The sequence below is a fragment of the Phascolarctos cinereus genome, unplaced genomic scaffold (genome assembly GCF_003287225.1).
Source record: "Phascolarctos cinereus isolate Bilbo 61053 unplaced genomic scaffold, phaCin_HiC Scaffold_726;HRSCAF=1367, whole genome shotgun sequence".
In the NCBI taxonomy this organism is placed as follows: Eukaryota; Metazoa; Chordata; class Mammalia; order Diprotodontia; family Phascolarctidae; genus Phascolarctos; species Phascolarctos cinereus.
The window spans coordinates 143,825,717-143,852,047 of record NW_027556098.1 but is presented as its reverse complement, the minus strand read 5'-3'; the positions used below and the strand labels follow the sequence as shown (position 1 = coordinate 143,852,047).

General features: G+C 40.7%; 1 protein-coding gene across 2 annotated transcripts in view; it reads left to right on the top strand.

Annotated features, from left to right (window-relative positions):
• Positions 1-26,331, top strand: part of GLI2 (GLI family zinc finger 2) — a 401,830-nt gene that overhangs the window by 319,125 nt on the left and 56,374 nt on the right. For both annotated transcript variants that reach the window (XM_020963138.2, XM_020963136.2), the window contains exons 4-5: positions 4,922-5,124; positions 7,447-7,632. In XM_020963138.2, the coding sequence (XP_020818797.1) occupies positions 4,922-5,124; positions 7,447-7,632 (389 nt within the window). The remainder of the gene's footprint in view (positions 1-4,921; positions 5,125-7,446; positions 7,633-26,331) is intronic.

Here is a 26,331-nt window from a genome sequence, read left to right as displayed (position 1 = left end):
CTGTCCTCCCTGCCTTCCTCTTAGGCCTCATGAATTGATGGCTTTTCATACAGCCTTGTCAGAAGCCCAGAGGCAAACAGCTTCAGGAAGTCTGGTCTCTGGTTCTGTTGTCAGTGGCAGGCCCCATCCCTGGGATCCTAACTACAGCCAGGGTGGTGCCATGAACTCACTCCATTCCAGGCCACCCCATTTAAAAATGGGTCATCTGGGAAGGGCCTGAGTCATCTATGAAATTCCAGGGCTTTACAGTAACACAGACTGAGGTTAGGTGGCTTTAAATCACCATGTAATCATCAGCTTGTCATGCGAAAGCTCTCCTGTGGTTGTTGAGTGCTATTGGTTACAGCCCTGGGCTAAGGAGGCCAAGATTCATGGGTTTGATTCTTGTGTGGGCCACTTAGTTCTGCTCTGTTCCATAGCCGCAGATTGCACCCCAGAACCCAGCCAAGTGTCTCACAAACACAGAGCCACGGTCACAAGGGAAACCAAGAGATTGGGAATTGATCAGTGTAAACCTCCCCCCCCGCCCACCACCATTCCTGGAGAAAGAACTCATTGAACCATGGAGTCTGAAAGTTTATCTACTCCAAACTCCCGTCCCCTTCAGGTATCTCCTTTGTAACACCTAACCTTACTTGAATACTTCTAGTGATGGGGAATTTATTATCTCATAAAGCAACACAGTCTCATTTTTGACAGTTCTAATTTGTTATATTAAGAGAGGGAGCATGGTGTACAGAAGCCTTTTAGCCAGGAAGACCTAGGTTCAGTCTTGACACTGCCTCTTGACACTGATTGTGTGGCCCTGAGCAAGTCTCCTAACCTCTTAATGCTCTAGGTCAGTGATGTCAAACTCAAATAGAAAAGGGGGAGGGGAGTGAGGAGACATTGCAGGATCCCTGCAGGCCACATATTGACTTAGAAAACTCCACATGTTTATACATTTCTTTTTTTAATAATATGTAAACACATTAAAATCAGAAACTACATTTTCATCTAGTTTGGGCCATACTCAGGAATGCTGTGGGCTACTTGTAGCATGTATTAGGCAACTCCCTAAGACTGGAAATTAGAGATAAGATGACAGTCTATATTAGCAGAGGGAGTTTTCTTACTCAGGAATTCCCTGTTCCAATGAAACCATAGGTCTAATTCCTAGCCTCACCTTTATCCCTCTTTATATTGGGCTGTAAACCATCTCAATCCATTGAGATCTAACTTCAGTCCATTGTTTGCGGTTCTGCCTTTGGAAGCCGCACAGAATAAATCAACTGTCCTGTCTACATGAAAGCCTTTTGGATGTTAAAGGTAGCCATTATGCCCCTTTTGAGTCTTCTCAAAATAAATGTCCTTCTGATTAGTGATAATATCATCCTCTGCAGCAAATTATAGAAAAAGGTGCCACCTTCAGCAAAAATTTATATTAAGTTTTATCTTTAGCAATTTGCATTTCCCCTTTCATGACTCTCCCTTTCTTCTTCAGGTACCCAGTCAAATAGAATTCCAAGGTTATAAGCCTGAGAGATGGGGAGGATAGTGGTACAATTAACAGAGAGAAATATAAATAGAAGGGGTGGGTTTAGCGGGAAAGAGGATGAGTTCAGTTTTGGATGTACTGCATTTTATGAGTTTGCTATCTAAGTTTCCCTCTAGTTGGAAGCATTCATCACTTAGTTAGAAATATGGACTAAAGCTCTGGGGAGAAGGGAATTTAGAATTTGGGATGTTGGAGGAAGAAAAGTTTCAAGGGAAAAGATCTAGGATGAGACTTTCCTGGTCAGTGAGCTGAATGGAGGTAGAGGTCATAGAAGTTGAAGAATTAGTACGATAGGATGATATGATATTAGAAGCATTGTCTATATGGATATTGACATCTCTGGGGATAATCATAGCGTAAAGACTGTCAAGTAAGATGTTAAGTGCAGTGCAAAAAGATCAAGGAAAGAACTGGGAGAATGATGAGGAAGTCTGCAAACGACAGAGATATGAATCAGGAGAGGGTGAGAAAAGAGTTGTTTAGTTACAGTGGCAGAACAGGGTTTGGAAGTGGCATAGGAAGCAAAGAATATATTGGCTCCACTTACAGGGGACAATGAGGAGAGGTATGGGGGAGGAATCCAAAGGAATGAATGTCTATTGGTTAAATATCAGGCAGCTTGATAGACTGTAAGCAAGATTTTGGGTGTATCACTCCTTCCTGTTACCTCTCATCACACCTACTTTCTTTCTTTCTTTCTTTTTAGGCAATTGGGGTTAAGTGACTTGCCCAGAGTCACACAGCTAATAAGTATCAAGTGTTTGGTCTGAGGCCAGATTTGAACCGAGGTCCTCCTGACTTCAGGGCTGATGCTCTAGCCACTGCGCCACCTAGCTGCCCCCACACCTACTTTCAAGGCCAACGTCTTTATACTATGAAAGAACTCATCAGTGTAGTCCAGTCACTGAGACCATCCGTATATTATAGCATTCATGGATAGGAATTTTATGTGATTCAAGGGACTTCACATCTACATATCTTTCCCTGGGGTATTGGTGTTCAGTGAATGACAAGCCTAGTTTGTTAAGTATTGAATTTAGATGATAACTGCTTAATGTTATGACTTAGACCAGTTATTGTTATCATTGCTTACCCCCATCTCTAGTCTCTCAGCCCTGCCTCCTTCCCTCCTACCATAGTATATTTCATGCTTAAAATATGCAGCCTATATATAATGCCATAATTTAGGGAGAAAACTTTTTATGAATGCCTGTGACACATAAGGCTTACAAAGTAAAAGTGATAACTTACACTTACATAAATTACCTTGAGGTTTGCAAAGCATTTTCCTCATAATACCCTGAAAAGCAGATACCCACGTATTATCATCCTTGAGACTTAAAAGAATTGAAGTGACTTGACCAGAGTGCACAACTAGTAATATCAGAGCCAGATATTCGAACCCAGGTCTCTCATGACTTGAAGTCATTACTTTTTTCACTAATGCTGTGTGTGTGTGTGTGTGTGTGTGTGTGTGTGTGTGTGTGTGTGTGTGTGTGTGTGTGTGTGTAATATGCCATGAGTTAGAGGCAGCTAAGTAGTGCCTAGTCAGGAAGACCTGAGTCAAATTTGACTGCAGATACTTGACGGTGTGATCCTGGGCAAGCCATCAAACCTCTCCTTGCCTCAGTTTCCTCATTTGTAAAATAAGGTAGACCAGCACCTTTCTAAGGGGTATAATGAGGATAAAATATTTGTGAAGTATTTTGTAATCTTAAAGCATGACATAAATCCTAGCTGTTTTATTATTATAATCATTATCATCATTACTAATTAAGCTATCTAGACTACTAGAGTTACCTTCTTCATAAAAGAAGTATATTCCTGGAGATGTGTATGTAAGTTGAATTTTTGAATATCAAATAAATGTTTTCCCATTGTCTTTACATTATAGTTTTAGAGATGTTTCATTTCCTTTTTTAATTTATCTTCAGTGGACAAGGGCTCCTAGCACTTTAAACTTGAAGCTTCTCCATCTTCTGCTCCTAATATCTAGCTATTAATGAAAAAATAATACTTCAAAGCACTAAGAGAGTTTATTAGCTTTTGATACAAAGGATGCCATGGCTGGGACTCCAAAATTTTAATGGGCAGAGACTGGAATGTCCCATCCTGCTTGGTTGTCTCAAAGATAAACCTATAAGAGGAACTGGCAAGCAAATGTGGAGGCTTATCCTATCTACTGGCAAAACAAATCACTGGGCCTGGTCTGTAACAGTGGACAACATTGGAGGAGAGTATCATGATTACTTACTGGGGCCCTTCAACAAAATCTTTTGTGAAGAAGTACAGTGGCTAACACGTTTGCTCACCTCTCATTTTCAGAACCAGCCAGAAACATGGACTGTACTGAGAAGCAGCATGATGTAGTAGACAGAGTGCTGGATTTTAAGTAAGGAAGGCGAAGATTGGGATTTTGTCTCAGCTACCTACTAATTTTGTGACCCTACATGAGTTATTTAATGTCTCTGGAACTCAGTTATCTCATTAGTAAAATGAGGTGGTTGGTATCTGTGATTTTTTTTAATATTACATTTAATTTTTATTAAAAATTTTTAACATTCTTTTTAAAATTTATGTTCCAGATTCTCTCTCTCCCTTTCTTCCTCTTTTCCTCTGTCCTTGAGAAGATGAATAATTTGATTTAGATCATACACGTGTAGTCATGAAACATTTCCATATTATTCATGTTGCAAAAGGAAATGTAGATCAAAAAACCACAAGAATAATAAAGAAAGTTTTAAAAAAAAATATTCTTCAATCTGCATTTAGCCTCTTCAGTTCTTTCTCCGGAGGTAGATAGCATTTTTCATCATAAGTTCTTTGGAATTGTCTTGGATCATTGTGTGGCTGAGAATTTTTGTTGTAGTTGAGTTGTTTTGTTGCCTCATTTGGGGTTTTCTTGGCAAAGGTACCAGAATGGTTTCCCATTTCCTTCTCCACCTCATTTTACAGATGAGTAAATCGAGTCAAGATTAAGTGACTTGCCCAGGTTCACACAACTAGGAAGTGTATGAGGCCACTTTGCCACCTGAGTGCCCTATGCTGAAAATAGCTAAGTCATTTACAGTTGATCATAGCACATTATTGCTGTTACTGTGTACAGTGTTCTCCTGGTTCTGCTCATTTAATTTCGTATCAGTTTATGTAAGTCCTCAATGACCTTGAAAGTTCCTTCCAGCTCTACATCTGTGATCCCATGATCCCTTCATAGTGAAGATAATTGGCCTTTCGATTACAAGTTTTGTGACATTGGACGGTTCTGCTTTAGGTCCTCTCACAGTGGGGGGGGGGGGAAGACACCTACCTCTCTTCCTCAGCACCCTTCCTACCCAATACATCGAGACAATACTTTCTTACACATTTCCTTTTGTCTTCCTACAGGCCTCCTACTCTGAGCGGCAGCCCTGTTATTTCTGACATCTCCCTCATCCGGCTTTCACCACACCCTGCAGGTCCTGGAGAGTCACCCTTCAACCCCCCTCACCCCTACATGAACCCTCACATGGAACACTACCTCCGCTCCATGCACAGCAGTCCTACCCTATCTATGATTTCAGCAGCGAGAGGCCTCAGCCCAGCTGAGGGTGAGTAGTGGGCTAAATTGTAGGGGATGTGTGGTGGTCACTGCAAACATAGAATCATACTAATTTCTTTCTGGAGCAGAACATTAGTAGCTGAAGCACTTTTTTTTCTTTTTAAATGACAATGAACAATTTACTCCCTAGTTCACAATCCATGGTCAGTTTAGACATAGATGAGACCTAGACTGACTTCAGGCTGTGAAGTAAGGGTATTTTAAATAAATGAGATTTATAGCTTGAAAGAGCCTTAGAGAGTCTCTAGTTCAACCCCTTTCTTTTATGACTATCGAAACTGAAATCTTGAGATATTAATTGATTTGCCCAAGGTCACATAGGTGTAGCAAGAGTTAGGATTAGCACATAGTAGGCATTTAATAAATTCTTACTGCTTGCTTGATTCATTCATTGGGATTCCATCCAAAGTCCTCTGACTCCAAAGTCTAGTGTATTTTCTAGGGTATATTGCTGTCTATTTCAATAGTCTGCCATCCCCTCAAGTCACTTTTCCTTTATTTCTCTGCCTGATTCCTAGAAGAAACTATCTATAAGTGTTACCTCAACCTTCCTTGCTTTCACTCTCTTTTCAACCTTTTCCGACATGTTGACCAGTCTCATCATTTAGCTAAACTATTCTCACCAATGATCTCTTTGCTGTTAAACCTGAAGGTTTTTCCTCTCAGTATTTATTCTTCTTGACTTCTACAGCATTTGACACTGTTGACCAGCCCCTTCTCCTATATGTTTTCTATTCCCTGGGATTTCATAACACTGCTCTCTCCTGGTTCTCCTCCTACCTGCCTGGTTCCTCCTCCTCAGTCTCCTTTGATAGAACGTCATCCACATCTCTCCATACCTTTCCTCGTCCCCCCACCCAGCTATTAATCCCCCCCCCCAAAGTCTTTGCATTTACCTTCCAATACTATGTTAAATCCTGTTACATCTTTCAACCCCCTGGCACTGGCTCCCGTGCTATTCCTTAGACAGTCATGAGACTCCAGGCACTCCCACTGTCTGGCTCCCACCCCTGGAATTCTCTCCCTTTTTACTTTCACTTCCTGGTTCCCCAAATTCCTTCAAGACACAAATGCTACCTTCTGCAGAAGGCCTTTCCTAGTGACCCTTCACTGCTGGTACTTTCCCTGTGAGACAGCCTTCCATTGACTCTGGCTCACTTAGTCGTTTGCACGCTGTCCTCCTCCATTAGAATGTAAGCTCCTTGAGGGCAAGGATGATGGAGGGTTTTTTCCCCTTCTTTGTATCTCTCTCTCTCTCTCTCTCTTTTTTTTTTAGTGAGGCAATTGGGGTTAAGTGACTTGCCCAGGGTCACACAGCTAGTACATGTCAAGTGTTTGGTCTGAGGCCGGATTTGAACTCAAGTCCTCCTGACTTCAGGGCCGGTGCTCTGTCCACTGCACCACCTAGCTGCCCCTGTATCTCTGTTGTTTAGCGCAGTGCTTGGCACATAGCGAGTATTTAGTAATGCTTTTTGATGATGATGTTATTAATAATGAAGAGGAGGAGGAAGATAATAAATCTAGATGTGTACCGGCATAGTAAGGAGACAAGCTTGGCTGCAGTGATGGGTGGGTTAGGGGAGTAGTAGAAGAAAAGGTTAGAATTGTAGGTTGGGTCCTTGCATGTTGACTCCATATTTTTTAAACATAAATTCCATCATTCTGCCTTGATAAATGGGGCTTTGCCCTTTTCCTCCTAATCCCTGGTCAGCCGTGGACTGTAGGATCTAGGGAAAGCAGGATTGAAAAACTTCAGCTGTGAAGAAAGAAGCCATAATGAGTTTTGGCAGGCAATGGGTTTTATCTAGCCAAGGAACTTAACGAGCGCTCAGCATTAGGTCTCTACTTGAATTTTCAGACATAGCTATCGTTGACCAGGCTACAATCGTCTGGCTTCCACAGGCGCCTTCTTTTTCCTTTTCTTTTTTTCTGTGAAAACCAAATCAGCTGGGATGTTGATGCTGACAGCCCTCTAGCTCCCAGTTTCTACAGGAGCCCTGGTTTGCTGAGGGTGGGGAGAACAGGGAGCAAATGAGACACTGTTTATGAATTTGAGGAAATGGAGGAATGTGGAGGCCCAGGCCTGGTCTCCTTTATCGACAGAAACACACCCCATATGGAACGTCAGCAGAGCACAAAATTGGATGCTTGAGAGGGGGAGGAAGGTGCTGGAGGAGTTCAAGGGGAGACAGCGGATGAGAAGAAGGGAACGGAATAGAAATGACTTGTCTTTATGGACATTAGGAAAATATAAGATTGGTGTCTGATTTTGATTAATTTTCTCTCTTCTCTTGTTTCTCCCTTCCCCCAGTGGCCCATGAGCACCTTAAAGAGAGAGGCCTCTTTGCTCTTCCCCCTCCAGGGGCAAACCCTTCAGATTATTACCATCAGATGACGCTCATGGCGAGCCACCCAGGCCCTTATGGAGACCTTTTGATGCAAGGGGGAGGAGCTACAGGTGCCCCCCACCTCCATGACTACCTCAACCCGGTGGACGGTAAGTACTGAGTCCAGGACAATATCCTGGAAGTGGAGAAGGTGGGAAGGATGTCTTCTTTTAATGGTTATTCCAGAAAAGGGGCTGAAGCATGATTATAATTGTTGATTCAAGTTTTATAATCTCATTTTTGTTGATTTTTAAAAAATAAAACATCATCTATTTTTTTAACTAAAGCTCATAGATGATTCTGAGATAAACTCATTTGGTTAACCGACCAAGTTGGAGCCTGCTCATGTCCATTTTCAAGAAGAAAACTTAAGATGCAGAGAATTATCTGTGCTGGGAAACTAATACTGGTGTTTACAATGTTTGTCTAAGTTTGGCCCCCTTTTCCCAGATCAACTTAAAGAGGGTGGTCTTCAGGGACCCTCCCACAGACTTCAGTGAATAGTTCAGTTTAACACTAGGGACCCACTTGCTGATGAAAAGAGCCACATGAGTGACTTCTTGGATCCAAGTCACAGGATGCTAGAGTTGGACAGTACTCTGGAGATCCTCCAGTCCAGCCCCCTGCTTCCAGGCAGGAGAATGTCTAAACCATCCAGGAAAGAGTTATTGGCCTAATGTAGACCTTGGCTATAGGCCTACAGAGCCTCAGTTGTTGAGTGCTTTATTGGCCCAACCTGGTTGCTTTCCCAGCATTATTGTTTCATGCCTAATAGCTGGGGAAAGAACCTCAAGAGAGTTTGGAGTTCTGGGATTTCCTTTATCCTGATTATTCTGGGCTGATTCAGAGACTATACATTCCTAGTTGGTTTCTATGGACTCATTGAATTATTGGATATTAGACATGGAAGGGCCTTTAAGAATCATTTGGTGGTGACTGTACCCCCAAGCTAGCAAAGGGACCTTAGATGTCACTTAACATCTCTCACTTCATTGTTCTTATCTGTAAAACATGGAGGTTGGATTAGGTGGTTTATAAGTAAGGAAACAGAAACCCAAAGAGTTGTAAGTGACTTGCACACATTTTCAGCTAGAAATGACAGCTTAGTCTTTTTACCTTATTCTTCTGCCCCCAAACATAATTGTGTGGAGGAGAATCTGGGCTGGTTCTGACCCATTATTTCCTTTGAACAGCTTCGTGTGCCTTTAGTTCCCTCTTTGGTTTTCCTTAGAAGGAAAAAAAGAGATTTTTTTTTTCCCTTGTTGTTAAGAGAAGCAGTAGATCAGCCAATGGGGAGATGTAAACATCAAGGCTATTAATAAATTGTGTAAGCCCCTTGTAAACAATCCATAAAAGGCAGCTCCTACTGAATGTCTACTAACTGGATCAGGCTCAGTCCTTCAAGTTAGATCTCCGAGTGTGGAGCAGAGCAGAAATCACTGACTACCTCCAGGGCTTCCGCTTTCATTGGCCTGTCGCATGGACTGAGGGCTCAGAACATTCTTTCCATTTTACAGATGAAAAAGTAAGGCCACAAGAGGTCCTCATTTTAGTCATACAATACAAGATCTAGTCCTGGTCATTTCTGATATCCAGGCCAGATCTTTGAGATCTCACTTCTTTTTTGTTTGTTTGTTTGTTTGGCTTATGTTTTTGTTTTTGCTTTTTGTTTGCTTTGGTTTTGTAGGCAATGAGGGTAAGTGACTTGCCCAGGGTCACACAAAGATCTCACATCTTTTGTTGTCATTGTGGAGTTGTTTTTTAAGGGGATGTAGGGAATATGCTGAGGGTCAATCATGAAACAAAAGCAGCGAGAAATATTTAACCCCATAAATATGGAAACGTTATGAGAAATTCGTCTTCTTTCTTATTTCTGTAGGAGAGAATCCCTGAGATAACTTGCATCATTTGATACCCATTAGTAATAGCTGACTTTCCTGTGATTCTTTACATATATTACTTCATTTCAACTTCACAACCACATGAGATAGAGAAGACCAGTATTACAATAGCCATTTTACTGCTGAGAAAACCTGAGACTTCAAGAAATAAAGCTATTTACCCAGTGTCACATAACTAATAAGTGGCAAGGTGTGACTTGAACTCAAGTCCTCTGATTCAAAATCTGCATCACCACAGCCACCTCCTTTCAGTGTTGTTGTTGTTCAGTTGTTTTAGTCTGTCTGACTGTTTGTGACCCCACTTGGGGTTTTCTTGGCAAAGATCCCAGAGTGGTTTGTTATTTCCTTCTCTGGTTCATTTTACAGATGAGGAAGCTAAGGCAAACAGAGTTAAGTGACTTGCCCAGGGTCACATAGCTAGTAAGTGACTGAGGCTGGATTTGAACTCAGGTGTCCCTGACTTCAGAGCAAGTGCTCTATCTACTATGCCAACCAGCTGTCCCCCCCCAAAAAAAAAAAGCTTTTCCTCGGAGTGTCAAATCTGCTATGCCCCTCTTCTTTTTTCGATTATGATGACAAAACCTTGTTCAATTTCCCATACATAAGAATTCCAGATGAGGAAAAGCAAGGCTTTGTATGCAGAGCTGCTGCAGTTATGGCAAACTTCTGATTCTATACTTGGTGAGGCCTCTGCTCCTGGCAGATGAGCAGAAGTAACTCAGGGAGCCAACCATTTGAGAAGGAATTAACCAGCTCTGACAGCTGGTGGTCCAATGATACCAAACTCAAAAAGGAATGGATCCCTGTGGGTAACATTTAGACTTAGAAAACAACAAATTAACATTATCTATGTTGTGTTGTATTTGTATTAATTTTGATAAGCCTTTCTCAGTTTTGATCTTCTTTGGATATAGTCATAAGCTTTGCTGGTGGCTAAGAATTTGATCCTTCAGATTGTACAGCATGACAGTGTGAGGTGAGCTAAAGAGAAACAGAGGCTTGAAAGAGGAAATCGTGGCTGGCGTTACATGCCACACATTTTATTAGAGTTGAAAAATGCTGCAACCCCCACCAGTGAGTAATGAAGTTGGTGCTAAAAACACAAAGTCTTTTGCTTTCTTCCTAATGCCCTCACAGTAGAACTCATTCCTCTCTATCTAAAAACTCTAGGAGAGTTATATCCCTAATGGTAAGATCAGTAAAATAGGCCATCAAAGCAGAGGGAGGGGAGGAAGCTGCCTGTCTTCCTGAGACCCAGGCAGCCTCCCTGAAGCAGTACAAAGCAAGGTCAGTGCAAAGTGCACTGACTTTTTTCTATCATATCTGACCCGCCCTCAGACCTTGGAAGTTTGGCTACCCATCTTCCCCTGCCTGGCACCACAATGGGGACAGATGTTGGGACTGGCAGAGGAACAAATCTTGAAGGGGAATCTTGGCTTCCTCCATGCTGTGCACATGTTTCTGCACAGTGGCCAGGTCAAGAGCCGGGGGGCACAGCAGGAGGTGCTGACCAAGGGATTTATGGGCTGTCAAGCCTTGTATGATCCCTTTGTGGTAGCCTGACTTTTCTACTCACTGACCGCCCTGCACATGCCTTGTCTGTTCCTATCTCCATGCCTTTGCTCATGTCTTTCTCTGAACCTGGACTGTCTTCTCCCTCCAGCTCTCACTGATATCTCACTTTTCTGATTTTTTTTTATAGCGCTCATAGTCTGCACTATGTAATCCATTTTCTTGCACAGTCTTTTTTCCCTTTTTTTATTCATTTATTTTTAGTTTTCAGCAATTGTTTCCATAAGCTTTTGAGTTTTAAATTTTTCTCCCCCCTCCCCACCTCCCTCCCCAAGACAGCATGCACTCTGATATAGGCCCTACATATACATTCCTATTAAACATATTTTCACATTAGTCATGTTGTAAGGAAGAATTAGAAACAATAGGAAGAACCACAAGAAAGAGGAAACAAAACAAAACAGAAGGGGGGGGGAAGAGCAAATAGTATGCTTCAGTCTGCGTCCAACTTCATAGTTTTTTCTCTGGATGTGGATAGCTTTTCCATCATGAGGCTTTTGGAGATGTCTTAGCCCTTCTCAGCAACGCAAGGATCTAAGTCTATCAAAGTTAGTCATTGCACAATGTGGCTGCTACTGTGTACAACGTTCTCCTGATTCTGCTCACTTCACTCTGCATCAGTCCATATGAGTCTTTCCAGGTTTTTCTGAAGTCCATTTGCTCATCATTTCCTAAAGCACAATAGTATTCCATTACATTCATATGCCACAACTTGTTCAACCATTCCCCAATTGATGGGCATCCCCTCAATTTCCAGTTCTTTGCCACCACAGAAAGAGCTGCTATAAATATTTTTGTACATTGGGTCCTTTCCCCATTTTTATGATGTCTTTGGAATACAGCTCTAGAAGTGGTATTGCTGGGTCAAAGGTTATCTTGCACACTATCTTACAATGCTCTCTGATTATCAATCAATTGTTTTACAAGTGCTTATTACAAAGGTCTTTACTTTTTTGGTGTTATGGACCCCTGTGTCTATCTGGAGAAAGCCATGAACTACTCCTTAGAATAATATTTTAAAATGTACAAAATAAAATGCCAAAGAATTACAAGGAAAAGCAATTCTATTGAAACAGAATAATTGAAATATTACAAAAACAAGTTCATAGACACCAGGTTAAGGACCTCTGAATTATTAAGTGCTTACTATGTACCAGGAATTGTGCTAAGTGCTAAAGCTAGAAAGAAAGATAAAAACAGCCTCTACCTTCATGAAACTTACTTTCTAATGGGGAAGGTAACATTGTATATGAATAGGTACATATAAGATACATGCAGAGAAGGTGAAAGGTACTTAGAGGAGAAGGCTATACCAGCTGCGGGGATTGGGAAGGGCCTCTAGCAGAAGTTAGAATTAGAGATCTGTACTCTCAACCATACCGTAAATAGAAGTCAAGGTCAGAATTGTTTTAACATTTCCTGGCATCCCTCATGTGTGTAACATATTTCTGGGTATGCTGTATAAGCTCAATGATGACATTCTGAATTGTATTTTTAAATGGCCGTCCTGGACTCCTCTCTTATCTAGAGGAGAGGGAGAAGATGAGGACTTTGGGTCTCTCTTTGCCTCTGGTTGCTGCTCTGTGATGAGGCATGGCTTGACAATTCTGTAGAATGTTTTCCTCTGTCACATTTGTGGGTTTCATTTAATTCATAGTCTGATGGAATCTCTGTTTTACTAAGGAGTTCTGTCTTCTACATCAGTGAAATTAGTTCATTCAAATTAGTTCACAGTAAATTGATCAATCATTTACTAGATGCACAGTAGTGGGCTAGGTACTTTAAGGATACTATAGGGCAGACTCTACTCCTTCTCAGAGTGCTCCTTCTGATTGGGGCCACAGGACAGGAGAGGTGACCTTTCATCTTATCAGAACCAGCCCTTCTGGCCATTTCCAAACCATACCACTGTGCATTTCCTCTCCCTCCACCCCTTTGACCTTACCTTTATGTGTTGTCTTTCCCCATTAGAATTAAGCTGCTTGAGAACAGAGACTGTCTTTTTGCTTCTGTCGGTATCTCTAGCACTTGGCATAGTGCCTGGCATGTAGTAAGACCTTTTGTTGTTCATTTGTTAGTCATATCTGGCTCTCTTTGACTCTATACATTTTTGTTTTTTGGCAAAGACACTGAAATGGTTTGCCATTTCTTTGTCCAGTGGATTAAGTCTAAGAACTTAGTAAATGCCTTGTCTTTAATTATCATGACATGTACATGTGAAATAGTAAAGTAATAGTTCAGGACAAGTTGAGTTATGTGGCGTAGAGAAAAGAACCATTGACTAGGAACTAGGGCCAGAGTTCTGATCCCAACTTTCCCACTAATTAGTTTTATGTAATAAGAACTAGAGTGTAAGCTCCTTGAGAACAGGAATTGAATTTGTTTTTCTCTGTGTTTATATCCCCAGCACTTAGTACAGTAACTAGTACATAGTAGGCATTTAAGAAATACTTATAGACTATTATCACCTCAGGAAGGTCACTTCTCCCAGAACCCCATTTTCCTCATCAATAAGATTAGTAATTTGGACTAGATGCCCTCAAAGGTCCTTTCCATATCTGGACACTGAAACAATTCCACAGATACTTAAGTGCTCTGTGCTAGGTATTGTGGGTTACAGAGACAAAAAGAAATCAATTCCTGCCCCTAAGGAGCTTACACATTTTACTGGGGGATATAGGCATATAGTCAGATAGGTAAATGTGTGATTTCAGGAGGGAGGAGATAGTACTAATAATTGGGGAAATCAGGAAAGGTTTCAAGTAGGTGGTGGCATCTAAGCTGAGCCTGGAAGGAAGCTGGTGATTCTGATAAGAAGAAATGAGGCACAGGAGACAGACAACTTCTGCAAAGGCACAAGAATGGGAGAAACAATTAAGCTGTAGGTGCTTAATAAATATTTCTTGATTGCTTTTTCATAGAATATCATTTACCCATTCATTCAAAAGCATAGGGACAATAAGTGCCAAAAGAATTGGGGGGGGGGCAGTTGGGTGGTGCAGTGGATAGAGCACCGGCCCTGAAGTCAGGAGGATCTGAGTTCAAATCCAGCCTCAGACCAAACACTTGACATTTACTAGCTGTCACTTAACCCCAATTGCCTAAAAAAAAAAAAAACCCAAAGAATTTTTAGAAGAGAAAGAGCCCTGGGTACTGGGGTACCTTGGAAGGAATCAGACAAGCTGAAGTTTTATAATCACTGATCATAGCGCACAGTGTATGAGGAAATAACGTGTTTAGTTTTGTTTTTTTTTTATCTAGAGGAGTCAATTGTCGGAAAGTATATCATTTCATCCTCCCAGCAGGAATGTGAGCAGGGATTGCCTTTTATGTTTCTTTGTGTCCCCAACACTTAGCACTGGTCCTGGCATATAGTAGGCACTTAATAAATGTTTATTGAGTGATTGACAGTTGCCAATGTCCTGGGGTTTTAGTAGTCTAAAACATTAACAGCTCTAAAATGGGAAATGGAGATGGGATGCCATAATCTTGTTATACACCATTTTTAAGACGTCTCTGCCCACACACCACACCACCCCCAGGTTCACAGAAATAGAGTCAGTTAATGATATAGTTTGGAATGATGGGAAAATGATAAGGGTTCAGGTCAGACATCCATAAGAAGTTCTTAGAGTACTAGAAGTTCTTAAGTACTAAAATAAGGCTACCAAAAAAGACTGATGGCACTTGGGATAAAACAGATAGAACTTGATCCGAAATGGTTTAAATATGGTCCTTCTGCTCAAAGGCCAAGGCTTGAACTTGATCAAGTGGGCCTTTCAGGTGCCCTTTAGCCTTGGGATTCTGTAATATAAATCCATGTGCTTTTCTCCACAAATTATCCTATTATCAACAAGTTGAATTCTAGTTGCTTGGACAAGGACCTACTGAAAGTTTCCTTCCTAATTGGTTTCACACACAGTGCCTGCTTTTACCATCCCTGGAGGATATTGTTTACAGATCAGCCAAAGAGATTTCTATTCAGCAGCCCCTTCATTGATCCTTCTGGTTTGTTTTCTGCTGGACTAGATTGTCTCTGATCTCAGGCTAAAGTATTAAAACTCCTTGATTCCCCCCAAAAGAAAATAAGAAAACTTATTAGAAACATTCCTTTGGTTTGTGATCCTTCACAGAGAGCCATACGAATCACCCACGGGAGAGATTGGGTGTAGGCCAGGTCCAATCAAGCATTCACTTTCCTTAGCACTTAAACCCTGCACAAATTCCCGGGAAATCAAATCCTTTGGTTGCTCTATGTGACACCAGAATTCACTAAAGAACCTCTTTTGGTTACCATTTGGTTTTTGTGACTCCTCTGATACTGGAGGTTGTAGCTTCAAGAGACTTGTCTGGGGACCAGGAAGTCAAATGAGCCCTTCATCTGGGCAACCAGAGGTGGAGTGCCAGCATAAGGACACAAGGAGTCCAAGATTCGAAAGATCTGAGTTTGGCTCATGATTTAGAGAAGGATGTATGATAACTTTATTATATATTTAAAAGGAATAGAAAGTTGTACATACTAGATTTTCAGTTTCATGTACAATCATCTTTATTATACTATGTTATGGAAATGCCTGTTTTTGTTTCATAAATTAAAAAATAAAAATTGGATTAAAAATGATTAAAGAGACTTAGAAAAGGAATGAAAAGGCTTTATCTTATTGAGGACTGCTGACCCTAGGGAAAAATTAATGCTATATACAGAAAGTCATTTGATGTGTGTATTTATATATGTCGTTGTTGCTTAGTAGTTCAGTTGTGACCCCCTGGACCATAGCATTCCAGGCCCTTCTATCCTCACTACCTCTTGAAGTCTGTTTAAGCTCATGTTCTTTGCTTCCATGATACTGTCTGTCCGTCTCATCTCTGCCATCCCCTTTTCCCTTTGCCTTCAACCTTTCCCAACATCAGGGTCTTTTCCAAGGAGTCCCATCTTCTCACTGCATATATGTGTGGGGTGCGTACTCTCCCATCAAACAAATAAAATGTTCGAATCACCTACTTTTAAATTTTAGAACATAAAACATAAAACTTTATATAATATATACAATACTCTATTCACACAGATGTCAGAAGATTTAACTGAGACAATTGTTCATCCTTTTTTTTTTAAGAGAACCTTATTCAGTTCTATAATATCACAATACTGACATTTGTGTAGTGTTTTCAGACTAGCCATGTGAAACCTTAGGATATAGATAGTGTATTAACTCCATTTTCCAAATGGAAAAACTAAGGCTCCAAGTGAGGCCTTTCCTACTTCCCCAGTTGTTAGCACCACCACCATCACTTAATGACTTGACAGTTATCTTGGCTATATCTTCTGTTTACTTCTCTGTAGACTCGTGTCCCTCTTTAGAATTCAGGGACTATCTTACTTTTGTATTTGTGTCTGAAGCTCCTATGCAATACCTGGCACACAGTAAATGCTTAATGAATGCTTGGTAATTGATTGATTGATGGAAATGACTTGCTTAGCGTTACAAAGTTAGTGACAGAGTCAGCTTGAACCCAGGTCCTCTGTTTCTAAATGGAGTGCTCCTCCCTGTAGCATCCTATCACTTGAGCTTTGGTACGACTGAGTCAGTGGTGATCCTGTTGTTTATGACGGGGCATCCCTGGTAGGTAGATTGGTATGGGATGATCATAATTTAGGACTGGAGGCCACCTTGTCCAACCCCTTCATTTTACAGATGAGGAAACTGAGGCCCCAAGAATAAAAGTGACTTGCCCTTGCTCTCACATAGCAACACATGTCAAAATATTTTTTGTATGTAGCACTTGTCTAATTTTTCACTAAGGTTAGCAGTCCTCAATAAGCACCCACCAGTGATGGGATCATTTATTGTTGTTGTTGTTTGTCCTTCATTCTAGAAGAGGACCAGTGACATCAGGAGAGTGATATTTTGACTTGCAAGTGAATTGGATTTAAGTGAGGCAGAGCTGTGCAAAGTCATCAAGCCTTACTCTCTCCTCCAGAGTCATCAAAGACTAATGGCAAGACATAGGTCAGGGTGACTGGAGATAGTCCTGAATCCAGTGGGAGACTTTGGCCTTACCCAGGTCTTCCTTACACCAAGTCTGTCACTGTAATTGCTGCACTGTGCTCAGGATGTACCTGTTCCTAACATCCCCATGATAATTCATTATAAAAAAATCACATTATTATCGCAGCATAGGACTTCCAGAGCACTTTCCTTATGAGAGATCTGTGAAGTAGGTAGGACAAGGACAAGTTCCATTATCCCCATTTTACAGATGAAGAAACTTAAAACACACAAAGAATAAGTGACTTGCCTGGGATTACAAAGCTAATAATGCCAGAGGCCAGTCTCCTGGATGTAAGCCTTTTATGTTTCTGACCACTCCCCACTGTCCCCATATGTTACTACAAACCTTTCTTCAGCTTACGTTATATTTTGGTATTTAACTAGATGATAGAATAAAAGATCCTCAGAGTTAGAAGGGACCTCAGATGTCAGCTAGGCCTATATCCACACAAGAATCCAGGTAGTCACCCAGCCTCTGCTGAGAAGCCCTCTCCCCAAGCAGTCATTTTCACTTTTATTGAGTTCAAATCTAGCCTCAGACATTTATTATCTTTGTAACCCTAGGCAAGTCACTTAATCTCAGTTGCCTTGCAAAAAAAAAAAAATGAATTTAGATAAACAAAGTGAGGAACGTGGAAGGGTATTCTAAGGGGGAATGAGGTGGGGGGAGGAACTGAGAGAAAAAGACAAGAATTCACAAGTAGCATTCAGAATACAGTCAGCAGACAAGTCTGGCTAGAGAACAAGGTGGATATAATAACTGCTGTTTACACTGACAGCACTTTCAGGTTTATAAAGCACTTTCCTCACAATAACCCAGTGAGGTAGGTGTCGCAAAGGCCATTATTCTCCCTTTGCTGATGAGTGCCAGAAGCATTCAGTGACTGGCCCAGAGTCACACAGCTACTAAGTATCAGAGCCAGGCTCCAAACCCATGATCCAAATCTAATGATACTGGCACTGCCTCCTATGTCACATGCAGCACTGAAGCAAGGAGATGCTGAAAGACAGTCGCAAGAGAGGAAGTCTCTGAAGAAGAGGCCTGCAGTGGTGAAAACTAGGGAGAAAATTGCACTTAAAAATGAAAAAAATATATCAGCTTGGGATGGGACTAGAATGGGCCTAGTGGTGATTCACAGACTTTTTGGGCAATGGTAGAACTGCTTTTGACAATGTTACTACTTCAGAGAGAGAGGAGATAACAATAAGTAGCTTGATCAGCCCAAGGGATTTGGAATTCAGGACAATGCTTACTCTGTTACTTATTACCCAATTATGGGTGGTCTTCTTTCAATTAAGGGATAGGGATAGAGGCTAAGTCTGTGTTTTCAATGGCAGAAGGAATTCCCTGGTAAACCACCTCTGCCAGTGCAGATTGGTACCTTCTTTGTAATTTAGAGTCTTAGAGTCACCTAGAGCCCTGAGTGACTTGCCCAGGGTCACAAAGTATGTGTCAGAGACAGGACTTGAATTCAGGTCTTCCTAACCTCAAGTCCAGCTCTCTGTTCCCTCTGCCATATGGTCTCTCAATGGCCCTTTTGTTCGCTTTAGCCTCACACCCCCTTCCCCACCCCTCGCCTCCCATGCTGCTGTTAGATGGGTTCCTCAAATTACTATGAAACCTCACTAAATTTCAGTATCAGCCCGTTATGTATTTGCAAAGATTCAGAAGTTGGCTATTTTTCCTGAACATTTCATTGACATTTTTGAAACCATTTCATTGTTCATAAACAAAATCTTTTCCTTTATTTCCAATTTGTTGCAAGTCTGAAAAATAAGAGACAGAGATACTTCTGTACTAATGAGAACATACATTTTTTAAATTGTAATTATGATCAGGACATTTCCTTTGGCTTCAAAAAATGTAAATGATACATTTTCTTTTTGGTTCTATTTGTACATTTATATATTATTCATGAGTATGAGCAGGGAAAAAAAAAACCCAAACAAACCAAGATGCTGATAAATGTAGGCAAGGGGAGACAGAGCAGTAGCCTGGGGAACAAGAGACTTGGATTCCACTTCTAGTTATTTGCTGATTAATTGTTACACAAATCACTCTACCCTGAGTTTTAGTTCTGAAATCCTCAAATTGGAAAAAGAACATGTGGTAATGTAATCCAAACTCATACCCTGTATTGGAATCCCCTCTATCACTAGCCAACTTTGCTTGGATATTTCTATTGACAGGGAAACTCATCCACACACAATACAGACATCTCCAGTCTGAACACTTCTAACTGCTGGAACGTCTTGTTTATTTTCAGTCTGCATCTCCCTTCCTGTAACTTCTAAGTGTGAATTGAGTTCCATTTTATCCTTTGGAGCTGCACAGATTAGCTCAGAAGGTAGCCCTTCATGCACCATCTTCTCTGGGGCTCATTTTCCTCGTCTTTAAATCGAAAGACTTAGGTGATCTACAGAATTTAGAATCCATTTCTTAGTGTTCTGCAATCCTGTACTCCTCGGTCCTATTTGCTGGTCACAACTGTCCTGCTCTGTGGGTGTTCTCTCCTTGGAAATTGTACTCCTGCTTACTTGAAGGAAATGAATGGTTTTTTTTCCACTGAGTCAATTTTTCCTGAGACCTTACAAAGTGAAAATAATATAAGCTGTCACAGAGACATGATATGGAAAAGTATTTGGGTGAGCAATAGGAGTGAAGAAAAGCACAGAGCTATAAAATTCTCATGCGGGGGGATGAGAAACCAAGTTTGGTGAAATTTGGCAGGTTTTTCTTAAGCACCTCATGCAGGCCCAGCCTTGTGCTGTTCATCACAGGAACTGCAAGACATAGCTCCTGATCTTAAGAAGCTAAAAGAAGGGAAGATGAGCAGTTAGGCCTCACGTCTGACACTTCCTGGCTGGGTGACATTGAACAAATCACTTAGCATCTTTGGCCCACAGTTTCCAGATCTATAACTTTAAGGAGATTGGACTAAATTAGAGGTTCTTAAACTGGGGCCCATGAACTTGGTTTTAAAAATGATTTTGATAACTATTTTTCAACAGAATTGATTTCCTTTATAAAGGAATCCTATATGTTTTATTTTATGTATTTAAAAACATTAAGGGGTCCATGACACAGAAAAAGTTAAGAACCCCTGGACTAGATCATATCCAAGATTTCTTCTAGCTCCAGATATTAGGAGCCTATAAAAACACTATTAAGGATAATTCATGTTTATGCAGCATCCTTTCCTCATAATAACCCTATGAGATAGGAAGTGCTAGGATTATAATCCTCCTTTTGTGGATGAAGAAATTGAGAATCAGAGAGGAAAAAATGAGTTGCCTATGATCATAGCTATGACCTTTCAGAGCCAGCTTTGAACTCAGGCCTCTTGACTTCAGGTCCAGTGATTTACACTATGCCACATGCAAGTGTTAAAATTATGTGGAAGAAAGAGAAAACGGGGATAGTTAGGAAAGGCTGCATGAAGGAAGGGGGGAGCCTGAAGTGGTTTTGAAAGCTAGGCAGAGATTATTGGTCGGATCTCACTATAGGACAGCATGCAGATTAGAATGGTGTGAGAAGCAGAATGGTAGAGTGGATAAAACACTGGACTTTGGAGAAGGTAGCCTGGTTATTTATAAGGGAAGGAGGTTACAAATAGAGTTGGAGGAGTCAACCTCAAATCCTGTCTCTGTCATTTACAATTTATGTGACCTTGGGCAACTCAGTCTTTGGGCCTTAGTTTCCTCACTTGTAAAATGAATTTTTGGAATAAATGACCTCCAATAGCCCTTTTAGCCCTAAATATAAGATCCTATGAAATTTCAGTTCAAATCTTGAATCACATACTTCCTAGTTCCGTGGTTATAGGCAAGTTATTTAAATTTAGAAAGCCTTAGTCTTCTCATCTATAAAATGGAGATAATAATACCTTTATTGCTTCCCTTATGGGCACCTAGATGGTGCAGTAGATAGAGTGTTCGACCTAGAGTCAGGAAGACTCATCTTCCTCAGTTCAAAACTGGCCTCAGAAGCTTATTAGCTGTGTGACCCTGGGCAAGTCACTTAACCCTTAATCCTTTTGCGTCAGTTTCCTTGTCTGTAAAATGAGCTGGAGAAGGAAATGGCAAACCATTTCAGTATCTCTGCCAAGAAAATCAAAAAAGGGGTCATGAAGAGTTGAACACAACTAAAAATGACTCAACAGCGACAACTGCTTAATTCACAAAAGCATCGTGAAAAATGTTTTACAAAATCTTAAAGTGCTATGCACTGTTAGCTATGCTTGATTCCCTCAACTGCTAACGCTCACCCTCCTTGAACTATCTTGAATTTACTCTGCATTTATTCTGTAAATACTATGTACGTAAATGTTGCCTCCCCAATAGAATGGTAGCTTCTCAAGGGCAGGTCTATTTAATTTCTGCCTTTATATTCCCAGGGCCTGACACATAGTAAGTGCTTATTAAATGTTTGTTGATTGATTGATTATTAGTAAGAAATCATGTTAGGGGTATAAACTGGACCTCAGTTAAGAAAGGCCTTGATTCTGTGGAGTTTGGACTTTTTCTGATGAACAACAGTCATTCATTCAAGTTCTTAAGCAGAGATGTGACAAAGAGAAAGCCTGATTTGGGGGGAACATGGGATGGTGAGGAGACCAGGTAGAAAGCCTATTGTTAAATTACATAATCCACCTTAGTGCATGGAAAGCAGGATTTTAGTTGTGCCATAATTTTTAGTTGCGTAATAATAAAGGTTATTCATAATAACTTCATTGAAAACTAACCTTTCTACAAGTTCCTCTAGTCTTTTGGTAGTTGGATAAGGCAAATGTTCTCCAGTCCATAAAAGGTCATGATTTATGGTAAGAAGAATATGGAGTAAAGCTACATTATAAGGGTAATAGATAATCAGACAGGTAATCCAAGGTGATAATTCCACTGAGTGGTTCTCTGGAGAACAGAGTATTTGCAGTTTGTCATCGAGGCCCTAAAATGGAATTTCCTTATATTATGATGTTGAATATTGGTGTTTTAATAACCACAGCAGCACTTCACCACCCCCCACCAATCCATAAGATTGAAATGTTTCCATTTGAAATGTTGTCTGTTTACATCCCATATTTCCTCCAAGTCATATATTTCATTGTCATATTGACACTAATTCGACTCAGGATGTCACATCAATACTAATACTGTTCTTTATTTGGCATGCTGTTCCAGGGGATTTTTCAGAAACCAATTACATTGATCATGCTGTAGAGTAAGGCATTGCACAGCCAGAGAAAGTGGCTACCCATGTATCCCAACTCAGCCAGGTAAATCAAGTTACACTCCTGGCTGAAAAGAAACTATAGGTACCTTTGTAACCCAGACAAGTCACTTGAATTTCCTAATCCTGAATTTCTTCATTAGTAAAAGGAGGAGTGTGGATTAGATGAATTCTAAGGTTCCTCTGTGATACGATTTTGTATGATGCTATCATTCTAAGTCAGATCTAAAGGAGATCAGGTTTCAGATCTGAAAAAAGAATAGAATAAGACCTAGAGCTGTAAAGGACTTTAAGAAAGATTGTCTAGTCTATCTTATTTTACAGAAGAAACTAAGATATAGAAGTAATCAATAGCAGATCAGGATTTGAACCCACATCCTTTTGATCCAAATTCATTACTCTGTGCCATCACTCACAAATCAGTTTCTCTATTTTCCTATTCCCTCAATGTTAAGCTTGGTCACAAATCAATGTGCTGGGGAACATGCTAAGCCTCTTTGCTGTGTTCTGTTAACTCAGTACATGGATTGGAGAGCAAGAGGATAGAATGATTACTTACAATACATGCATTGGGATATTAAATGTGGTGTTGGGCCCGATTCAAATAGTGTGAATTACAGATTTTTCAGATTATGTCCCCAGGGTGAGCCTGCAGTATGTGACTGGGAAAATACTTAGCAGGGAGAAGGTAAGTTGGTCAGTAGAAAGAAACTGCTGTAGTTGACTAGCTGTGTGATGTTAGATAAATCAGTTTCCTCATTGGTGAAATGACAGTTAGAATAGAGGATTATCTAAGGTTCCTTCCATACTTCTGGCAATCATGGCTTCCCTGAGATAATCTTCCTTTTACTCTGTGGGTAATGTGTGTATACATAGTTATTCATATGTTGTTCTTCTGTTAGAATGTAAGCTCCTTGAGGCCAGAGGCAGACTTTTGCTTTTCTATCCCCAACACTTAGCATAGCTCCTGGAAAGCAAAAAGCAGCTAACAAATAAATATTTCTCGAATGACTAAACCTATGCCACTGTGATTAACTAGAACTAATTAACCTGAGCTAACCCAACTAATCAGGATGCTGAAATGGCTAGCATTTTGTTGTCACCATAAAGAAAATATCCACAAAGTAAGTTGATACCGTGTATTTAACAGCAACTCAGGTGCCAGCTTGTCAGAATGCCTTATAAATACTACCTGCGTTGGAGCCCAGAAGGTTAGCTAAAGGGATATCCTGGCTCTATGCCCTGAACCTTTTTTTTTTTTTTACTTTTTGGTGAGGCAATCGGACTTGCATAGGGTCCCACAGCTAATAAATGTCAAGTGTCTGAGGCTGGATTTGAACTCAGGTCCTCCAGACTGCAAGGCTGGAGCCACCCAGCTGCCCCTACACTGAACCTTTCTTGTGGTCATTTTATATTTATATTTTTGTTGTTCAGTTGTTTCAGTGGTGTCTGACTTTTCGTGACCCCATTTGGGTTTTCTTGGCAAAGATACTGGAGTGGTTTGCCATTTTCTTCTCCAGCTCATTTTCCAGATGAAGAAACTAAGGCAAACAGGTTTAAGTGATTTGCCAAGACCCTAGGCAAGTGTATCTATACTTGGAAAACCATTCTAGTATCTTTAGAAAGCTGTATGTAGTATAAATAAGAAATTACAAGACCCTGCTATATATAGAATGTAAACATGATTGAGACATATACTCAGGAAATAAATCATGAGAACCATCTTCAAATAAAAAGGACAGAGTCAGAATCATAGACTGGAAAGATCTCAGTGGTCATATACTAGTGCCTTACCTCCAGACAGTTCATATTACAAATCATCCCAGCTGGGGAGATGTCTCCTTCCCCTCTAGCAGCCAGTATCAGGGCCTCCTTCTAAGTGACTCCTTTTGAGGAATCTTCTCGAGCATGGTTTCCTGTGGTTTTGTTGTCTGGAGAAAGGGGTCAGGAATTGAGTCCCTGATATGCATGAGCTCCACCTAGAATATCCTTTCCCTGCCTCTCTGCCCATTTTGCCCCCCTTCAGTGATCTCTTCTTCCTCTGAACTCCTACAGCACAGACTATAGCACATTGTTAATTAACTTTGTACATGTATTCATCCTGTCTCATCAACTAGGCTATATGCTCCCCATGGGCAGAAACTCAGGCTTATTCTTTGTATGCCTTACACTGCCTAGTTGGGACCCTCTTTGTACACAGCAGGTGGTCAGGGAGTATTTGTTGACTTAATGAGGTCAGGAACCAACTTCCCAGTTTGTTTTCCAAATACTTAACAATGGTGTAATTAAAAGAGCACAGGATAGGAGTCTAGAGGCCTGGGTTAGAATTCTGGCTCCATCAAACCCTGGCCATGTTTCTGTGGACTCCTTTCCCCAATTAAAAGAACATGAGTCTGGAACAAGTCACTTAATCTCTCTGAGCCTCAGTTTTCTCAACTGTAAAATAACAATCCGCTACCTATCTCACAGGGTTTTTGTGAGGAAAGTACTTGATAAAGCTTAAAGAGTATACACATATAAATTGAGGATCCACAATTGAACTGAGATGCTAATAAAATTCACATTATTCAGTATGTCCAGGGAGTCCAGTAGCTTCCAGCCCAAGACCAAGTGGAGAAAAGGGACCATGAGGCTGCGCCAATAAAAGCCAGGCTGCTGTTGGGTATTAGGAATGGTTTCCCTCCACAAATTAATAGGGACCAATGGCTGAGCCAGCCCTCAGGACATAAATCATGAGAGAACCAGTGAGAAATGAGTACAAGGCTTTTCTTTCTATTTAGTAATTTATCAAGGGAAGTGGCACATTAATAAACATATTTCCCTTGAGGTGTGGGAGTAACAGAGATAAATATCACTGTCAGATGTGGCCTGTTTCCCCCAGTTAAAGGAGCATGAGACTGTGGGAATCCAAACACAAGGAGGAAAATCTAAATAGTTTTTGGATTTTAAAATGTACTTATTTCCTTACTGTGCCTAGCTGTGGAAAGGGGGGACAGGTGTGTCAGTTTTCCATATTTATCTCTCAACAAATTGATTATTAAAGATCAATAGAAGTTATCAGGATTTTTTTCTCATGACATTTTAGAAATTGCTGAATGACTATAGGTTATCTTGGAACTCATATTTGTTGAATGAATGGATGAATGAATCAGCAAACAATCTGGTCTCACACCACTTATCTACCCAGTCTTATCTCCTATTGCTCCTTTATTTGAATTCTCCACTGTAGCAAAGGCAGTCTGTTTACAGTGCCCTGAACATACCATATATCCCTCCACCCACTTTGTGCTTTTCTCACTTCTCTGTGTGTATAGCATATCATAGAATGACCTCCCTGCTGCTCTCTTCCTGTCCATGTGGCAGCCAGCCAGCCAGTCAGTCAGTCAGTCAGCAAACATTTTTTAAGTATTACTACACAGTGTTAAGATTTAGTAATAGAAAGAAAGACAAAGCACCATGCCTGCTTTCAAGGAGCTCACATTCTAAAGGAGACAACTTGCAAACAACTATATACATATAAGATATATGTAATGTGAATAGAAAGTAGTCTCAGAGGGGAGGCACCAAACCAGTAGCGAAGGGACTTAACCGAGGACTCTTGTAGAAGAAGGAACTTGAGCTGAATCTAGAAATCTAGGGAAGCCAGAAGATAGAGGTGAGGGGAGAAAATATGGTAGGCATACTAGACAGCCAATGAAAAGATTGGGACCCAGTTGAGACAGAGTATCCTATGTGAAGAACAGCCAAAACGCCAGTGTCACTGGGTGGTAGAGCAGGTGGAGGGGAAGGAAGTATAAAAAGACTGTAAAGGTAGGAAGGAGCTGGGTTGTAAAGGGCTTTAAAAGCAAAACAGAAGATTTCCTTTTTTTAATTAATTTTTTTTCTCTCCATCAACAAAATTCTTCTTCTCCCCACCCCCCACATCCCCTCACCTGATTAAAAAAGAAAAGAAAAAACAAAAGTTCTATTACAAACTTGTATAGTCCGGCAACACAAATTCCCACACTGGCCATCTCCAAAAATATGTATCACAACCTGCACTCTTAGTTCATCACA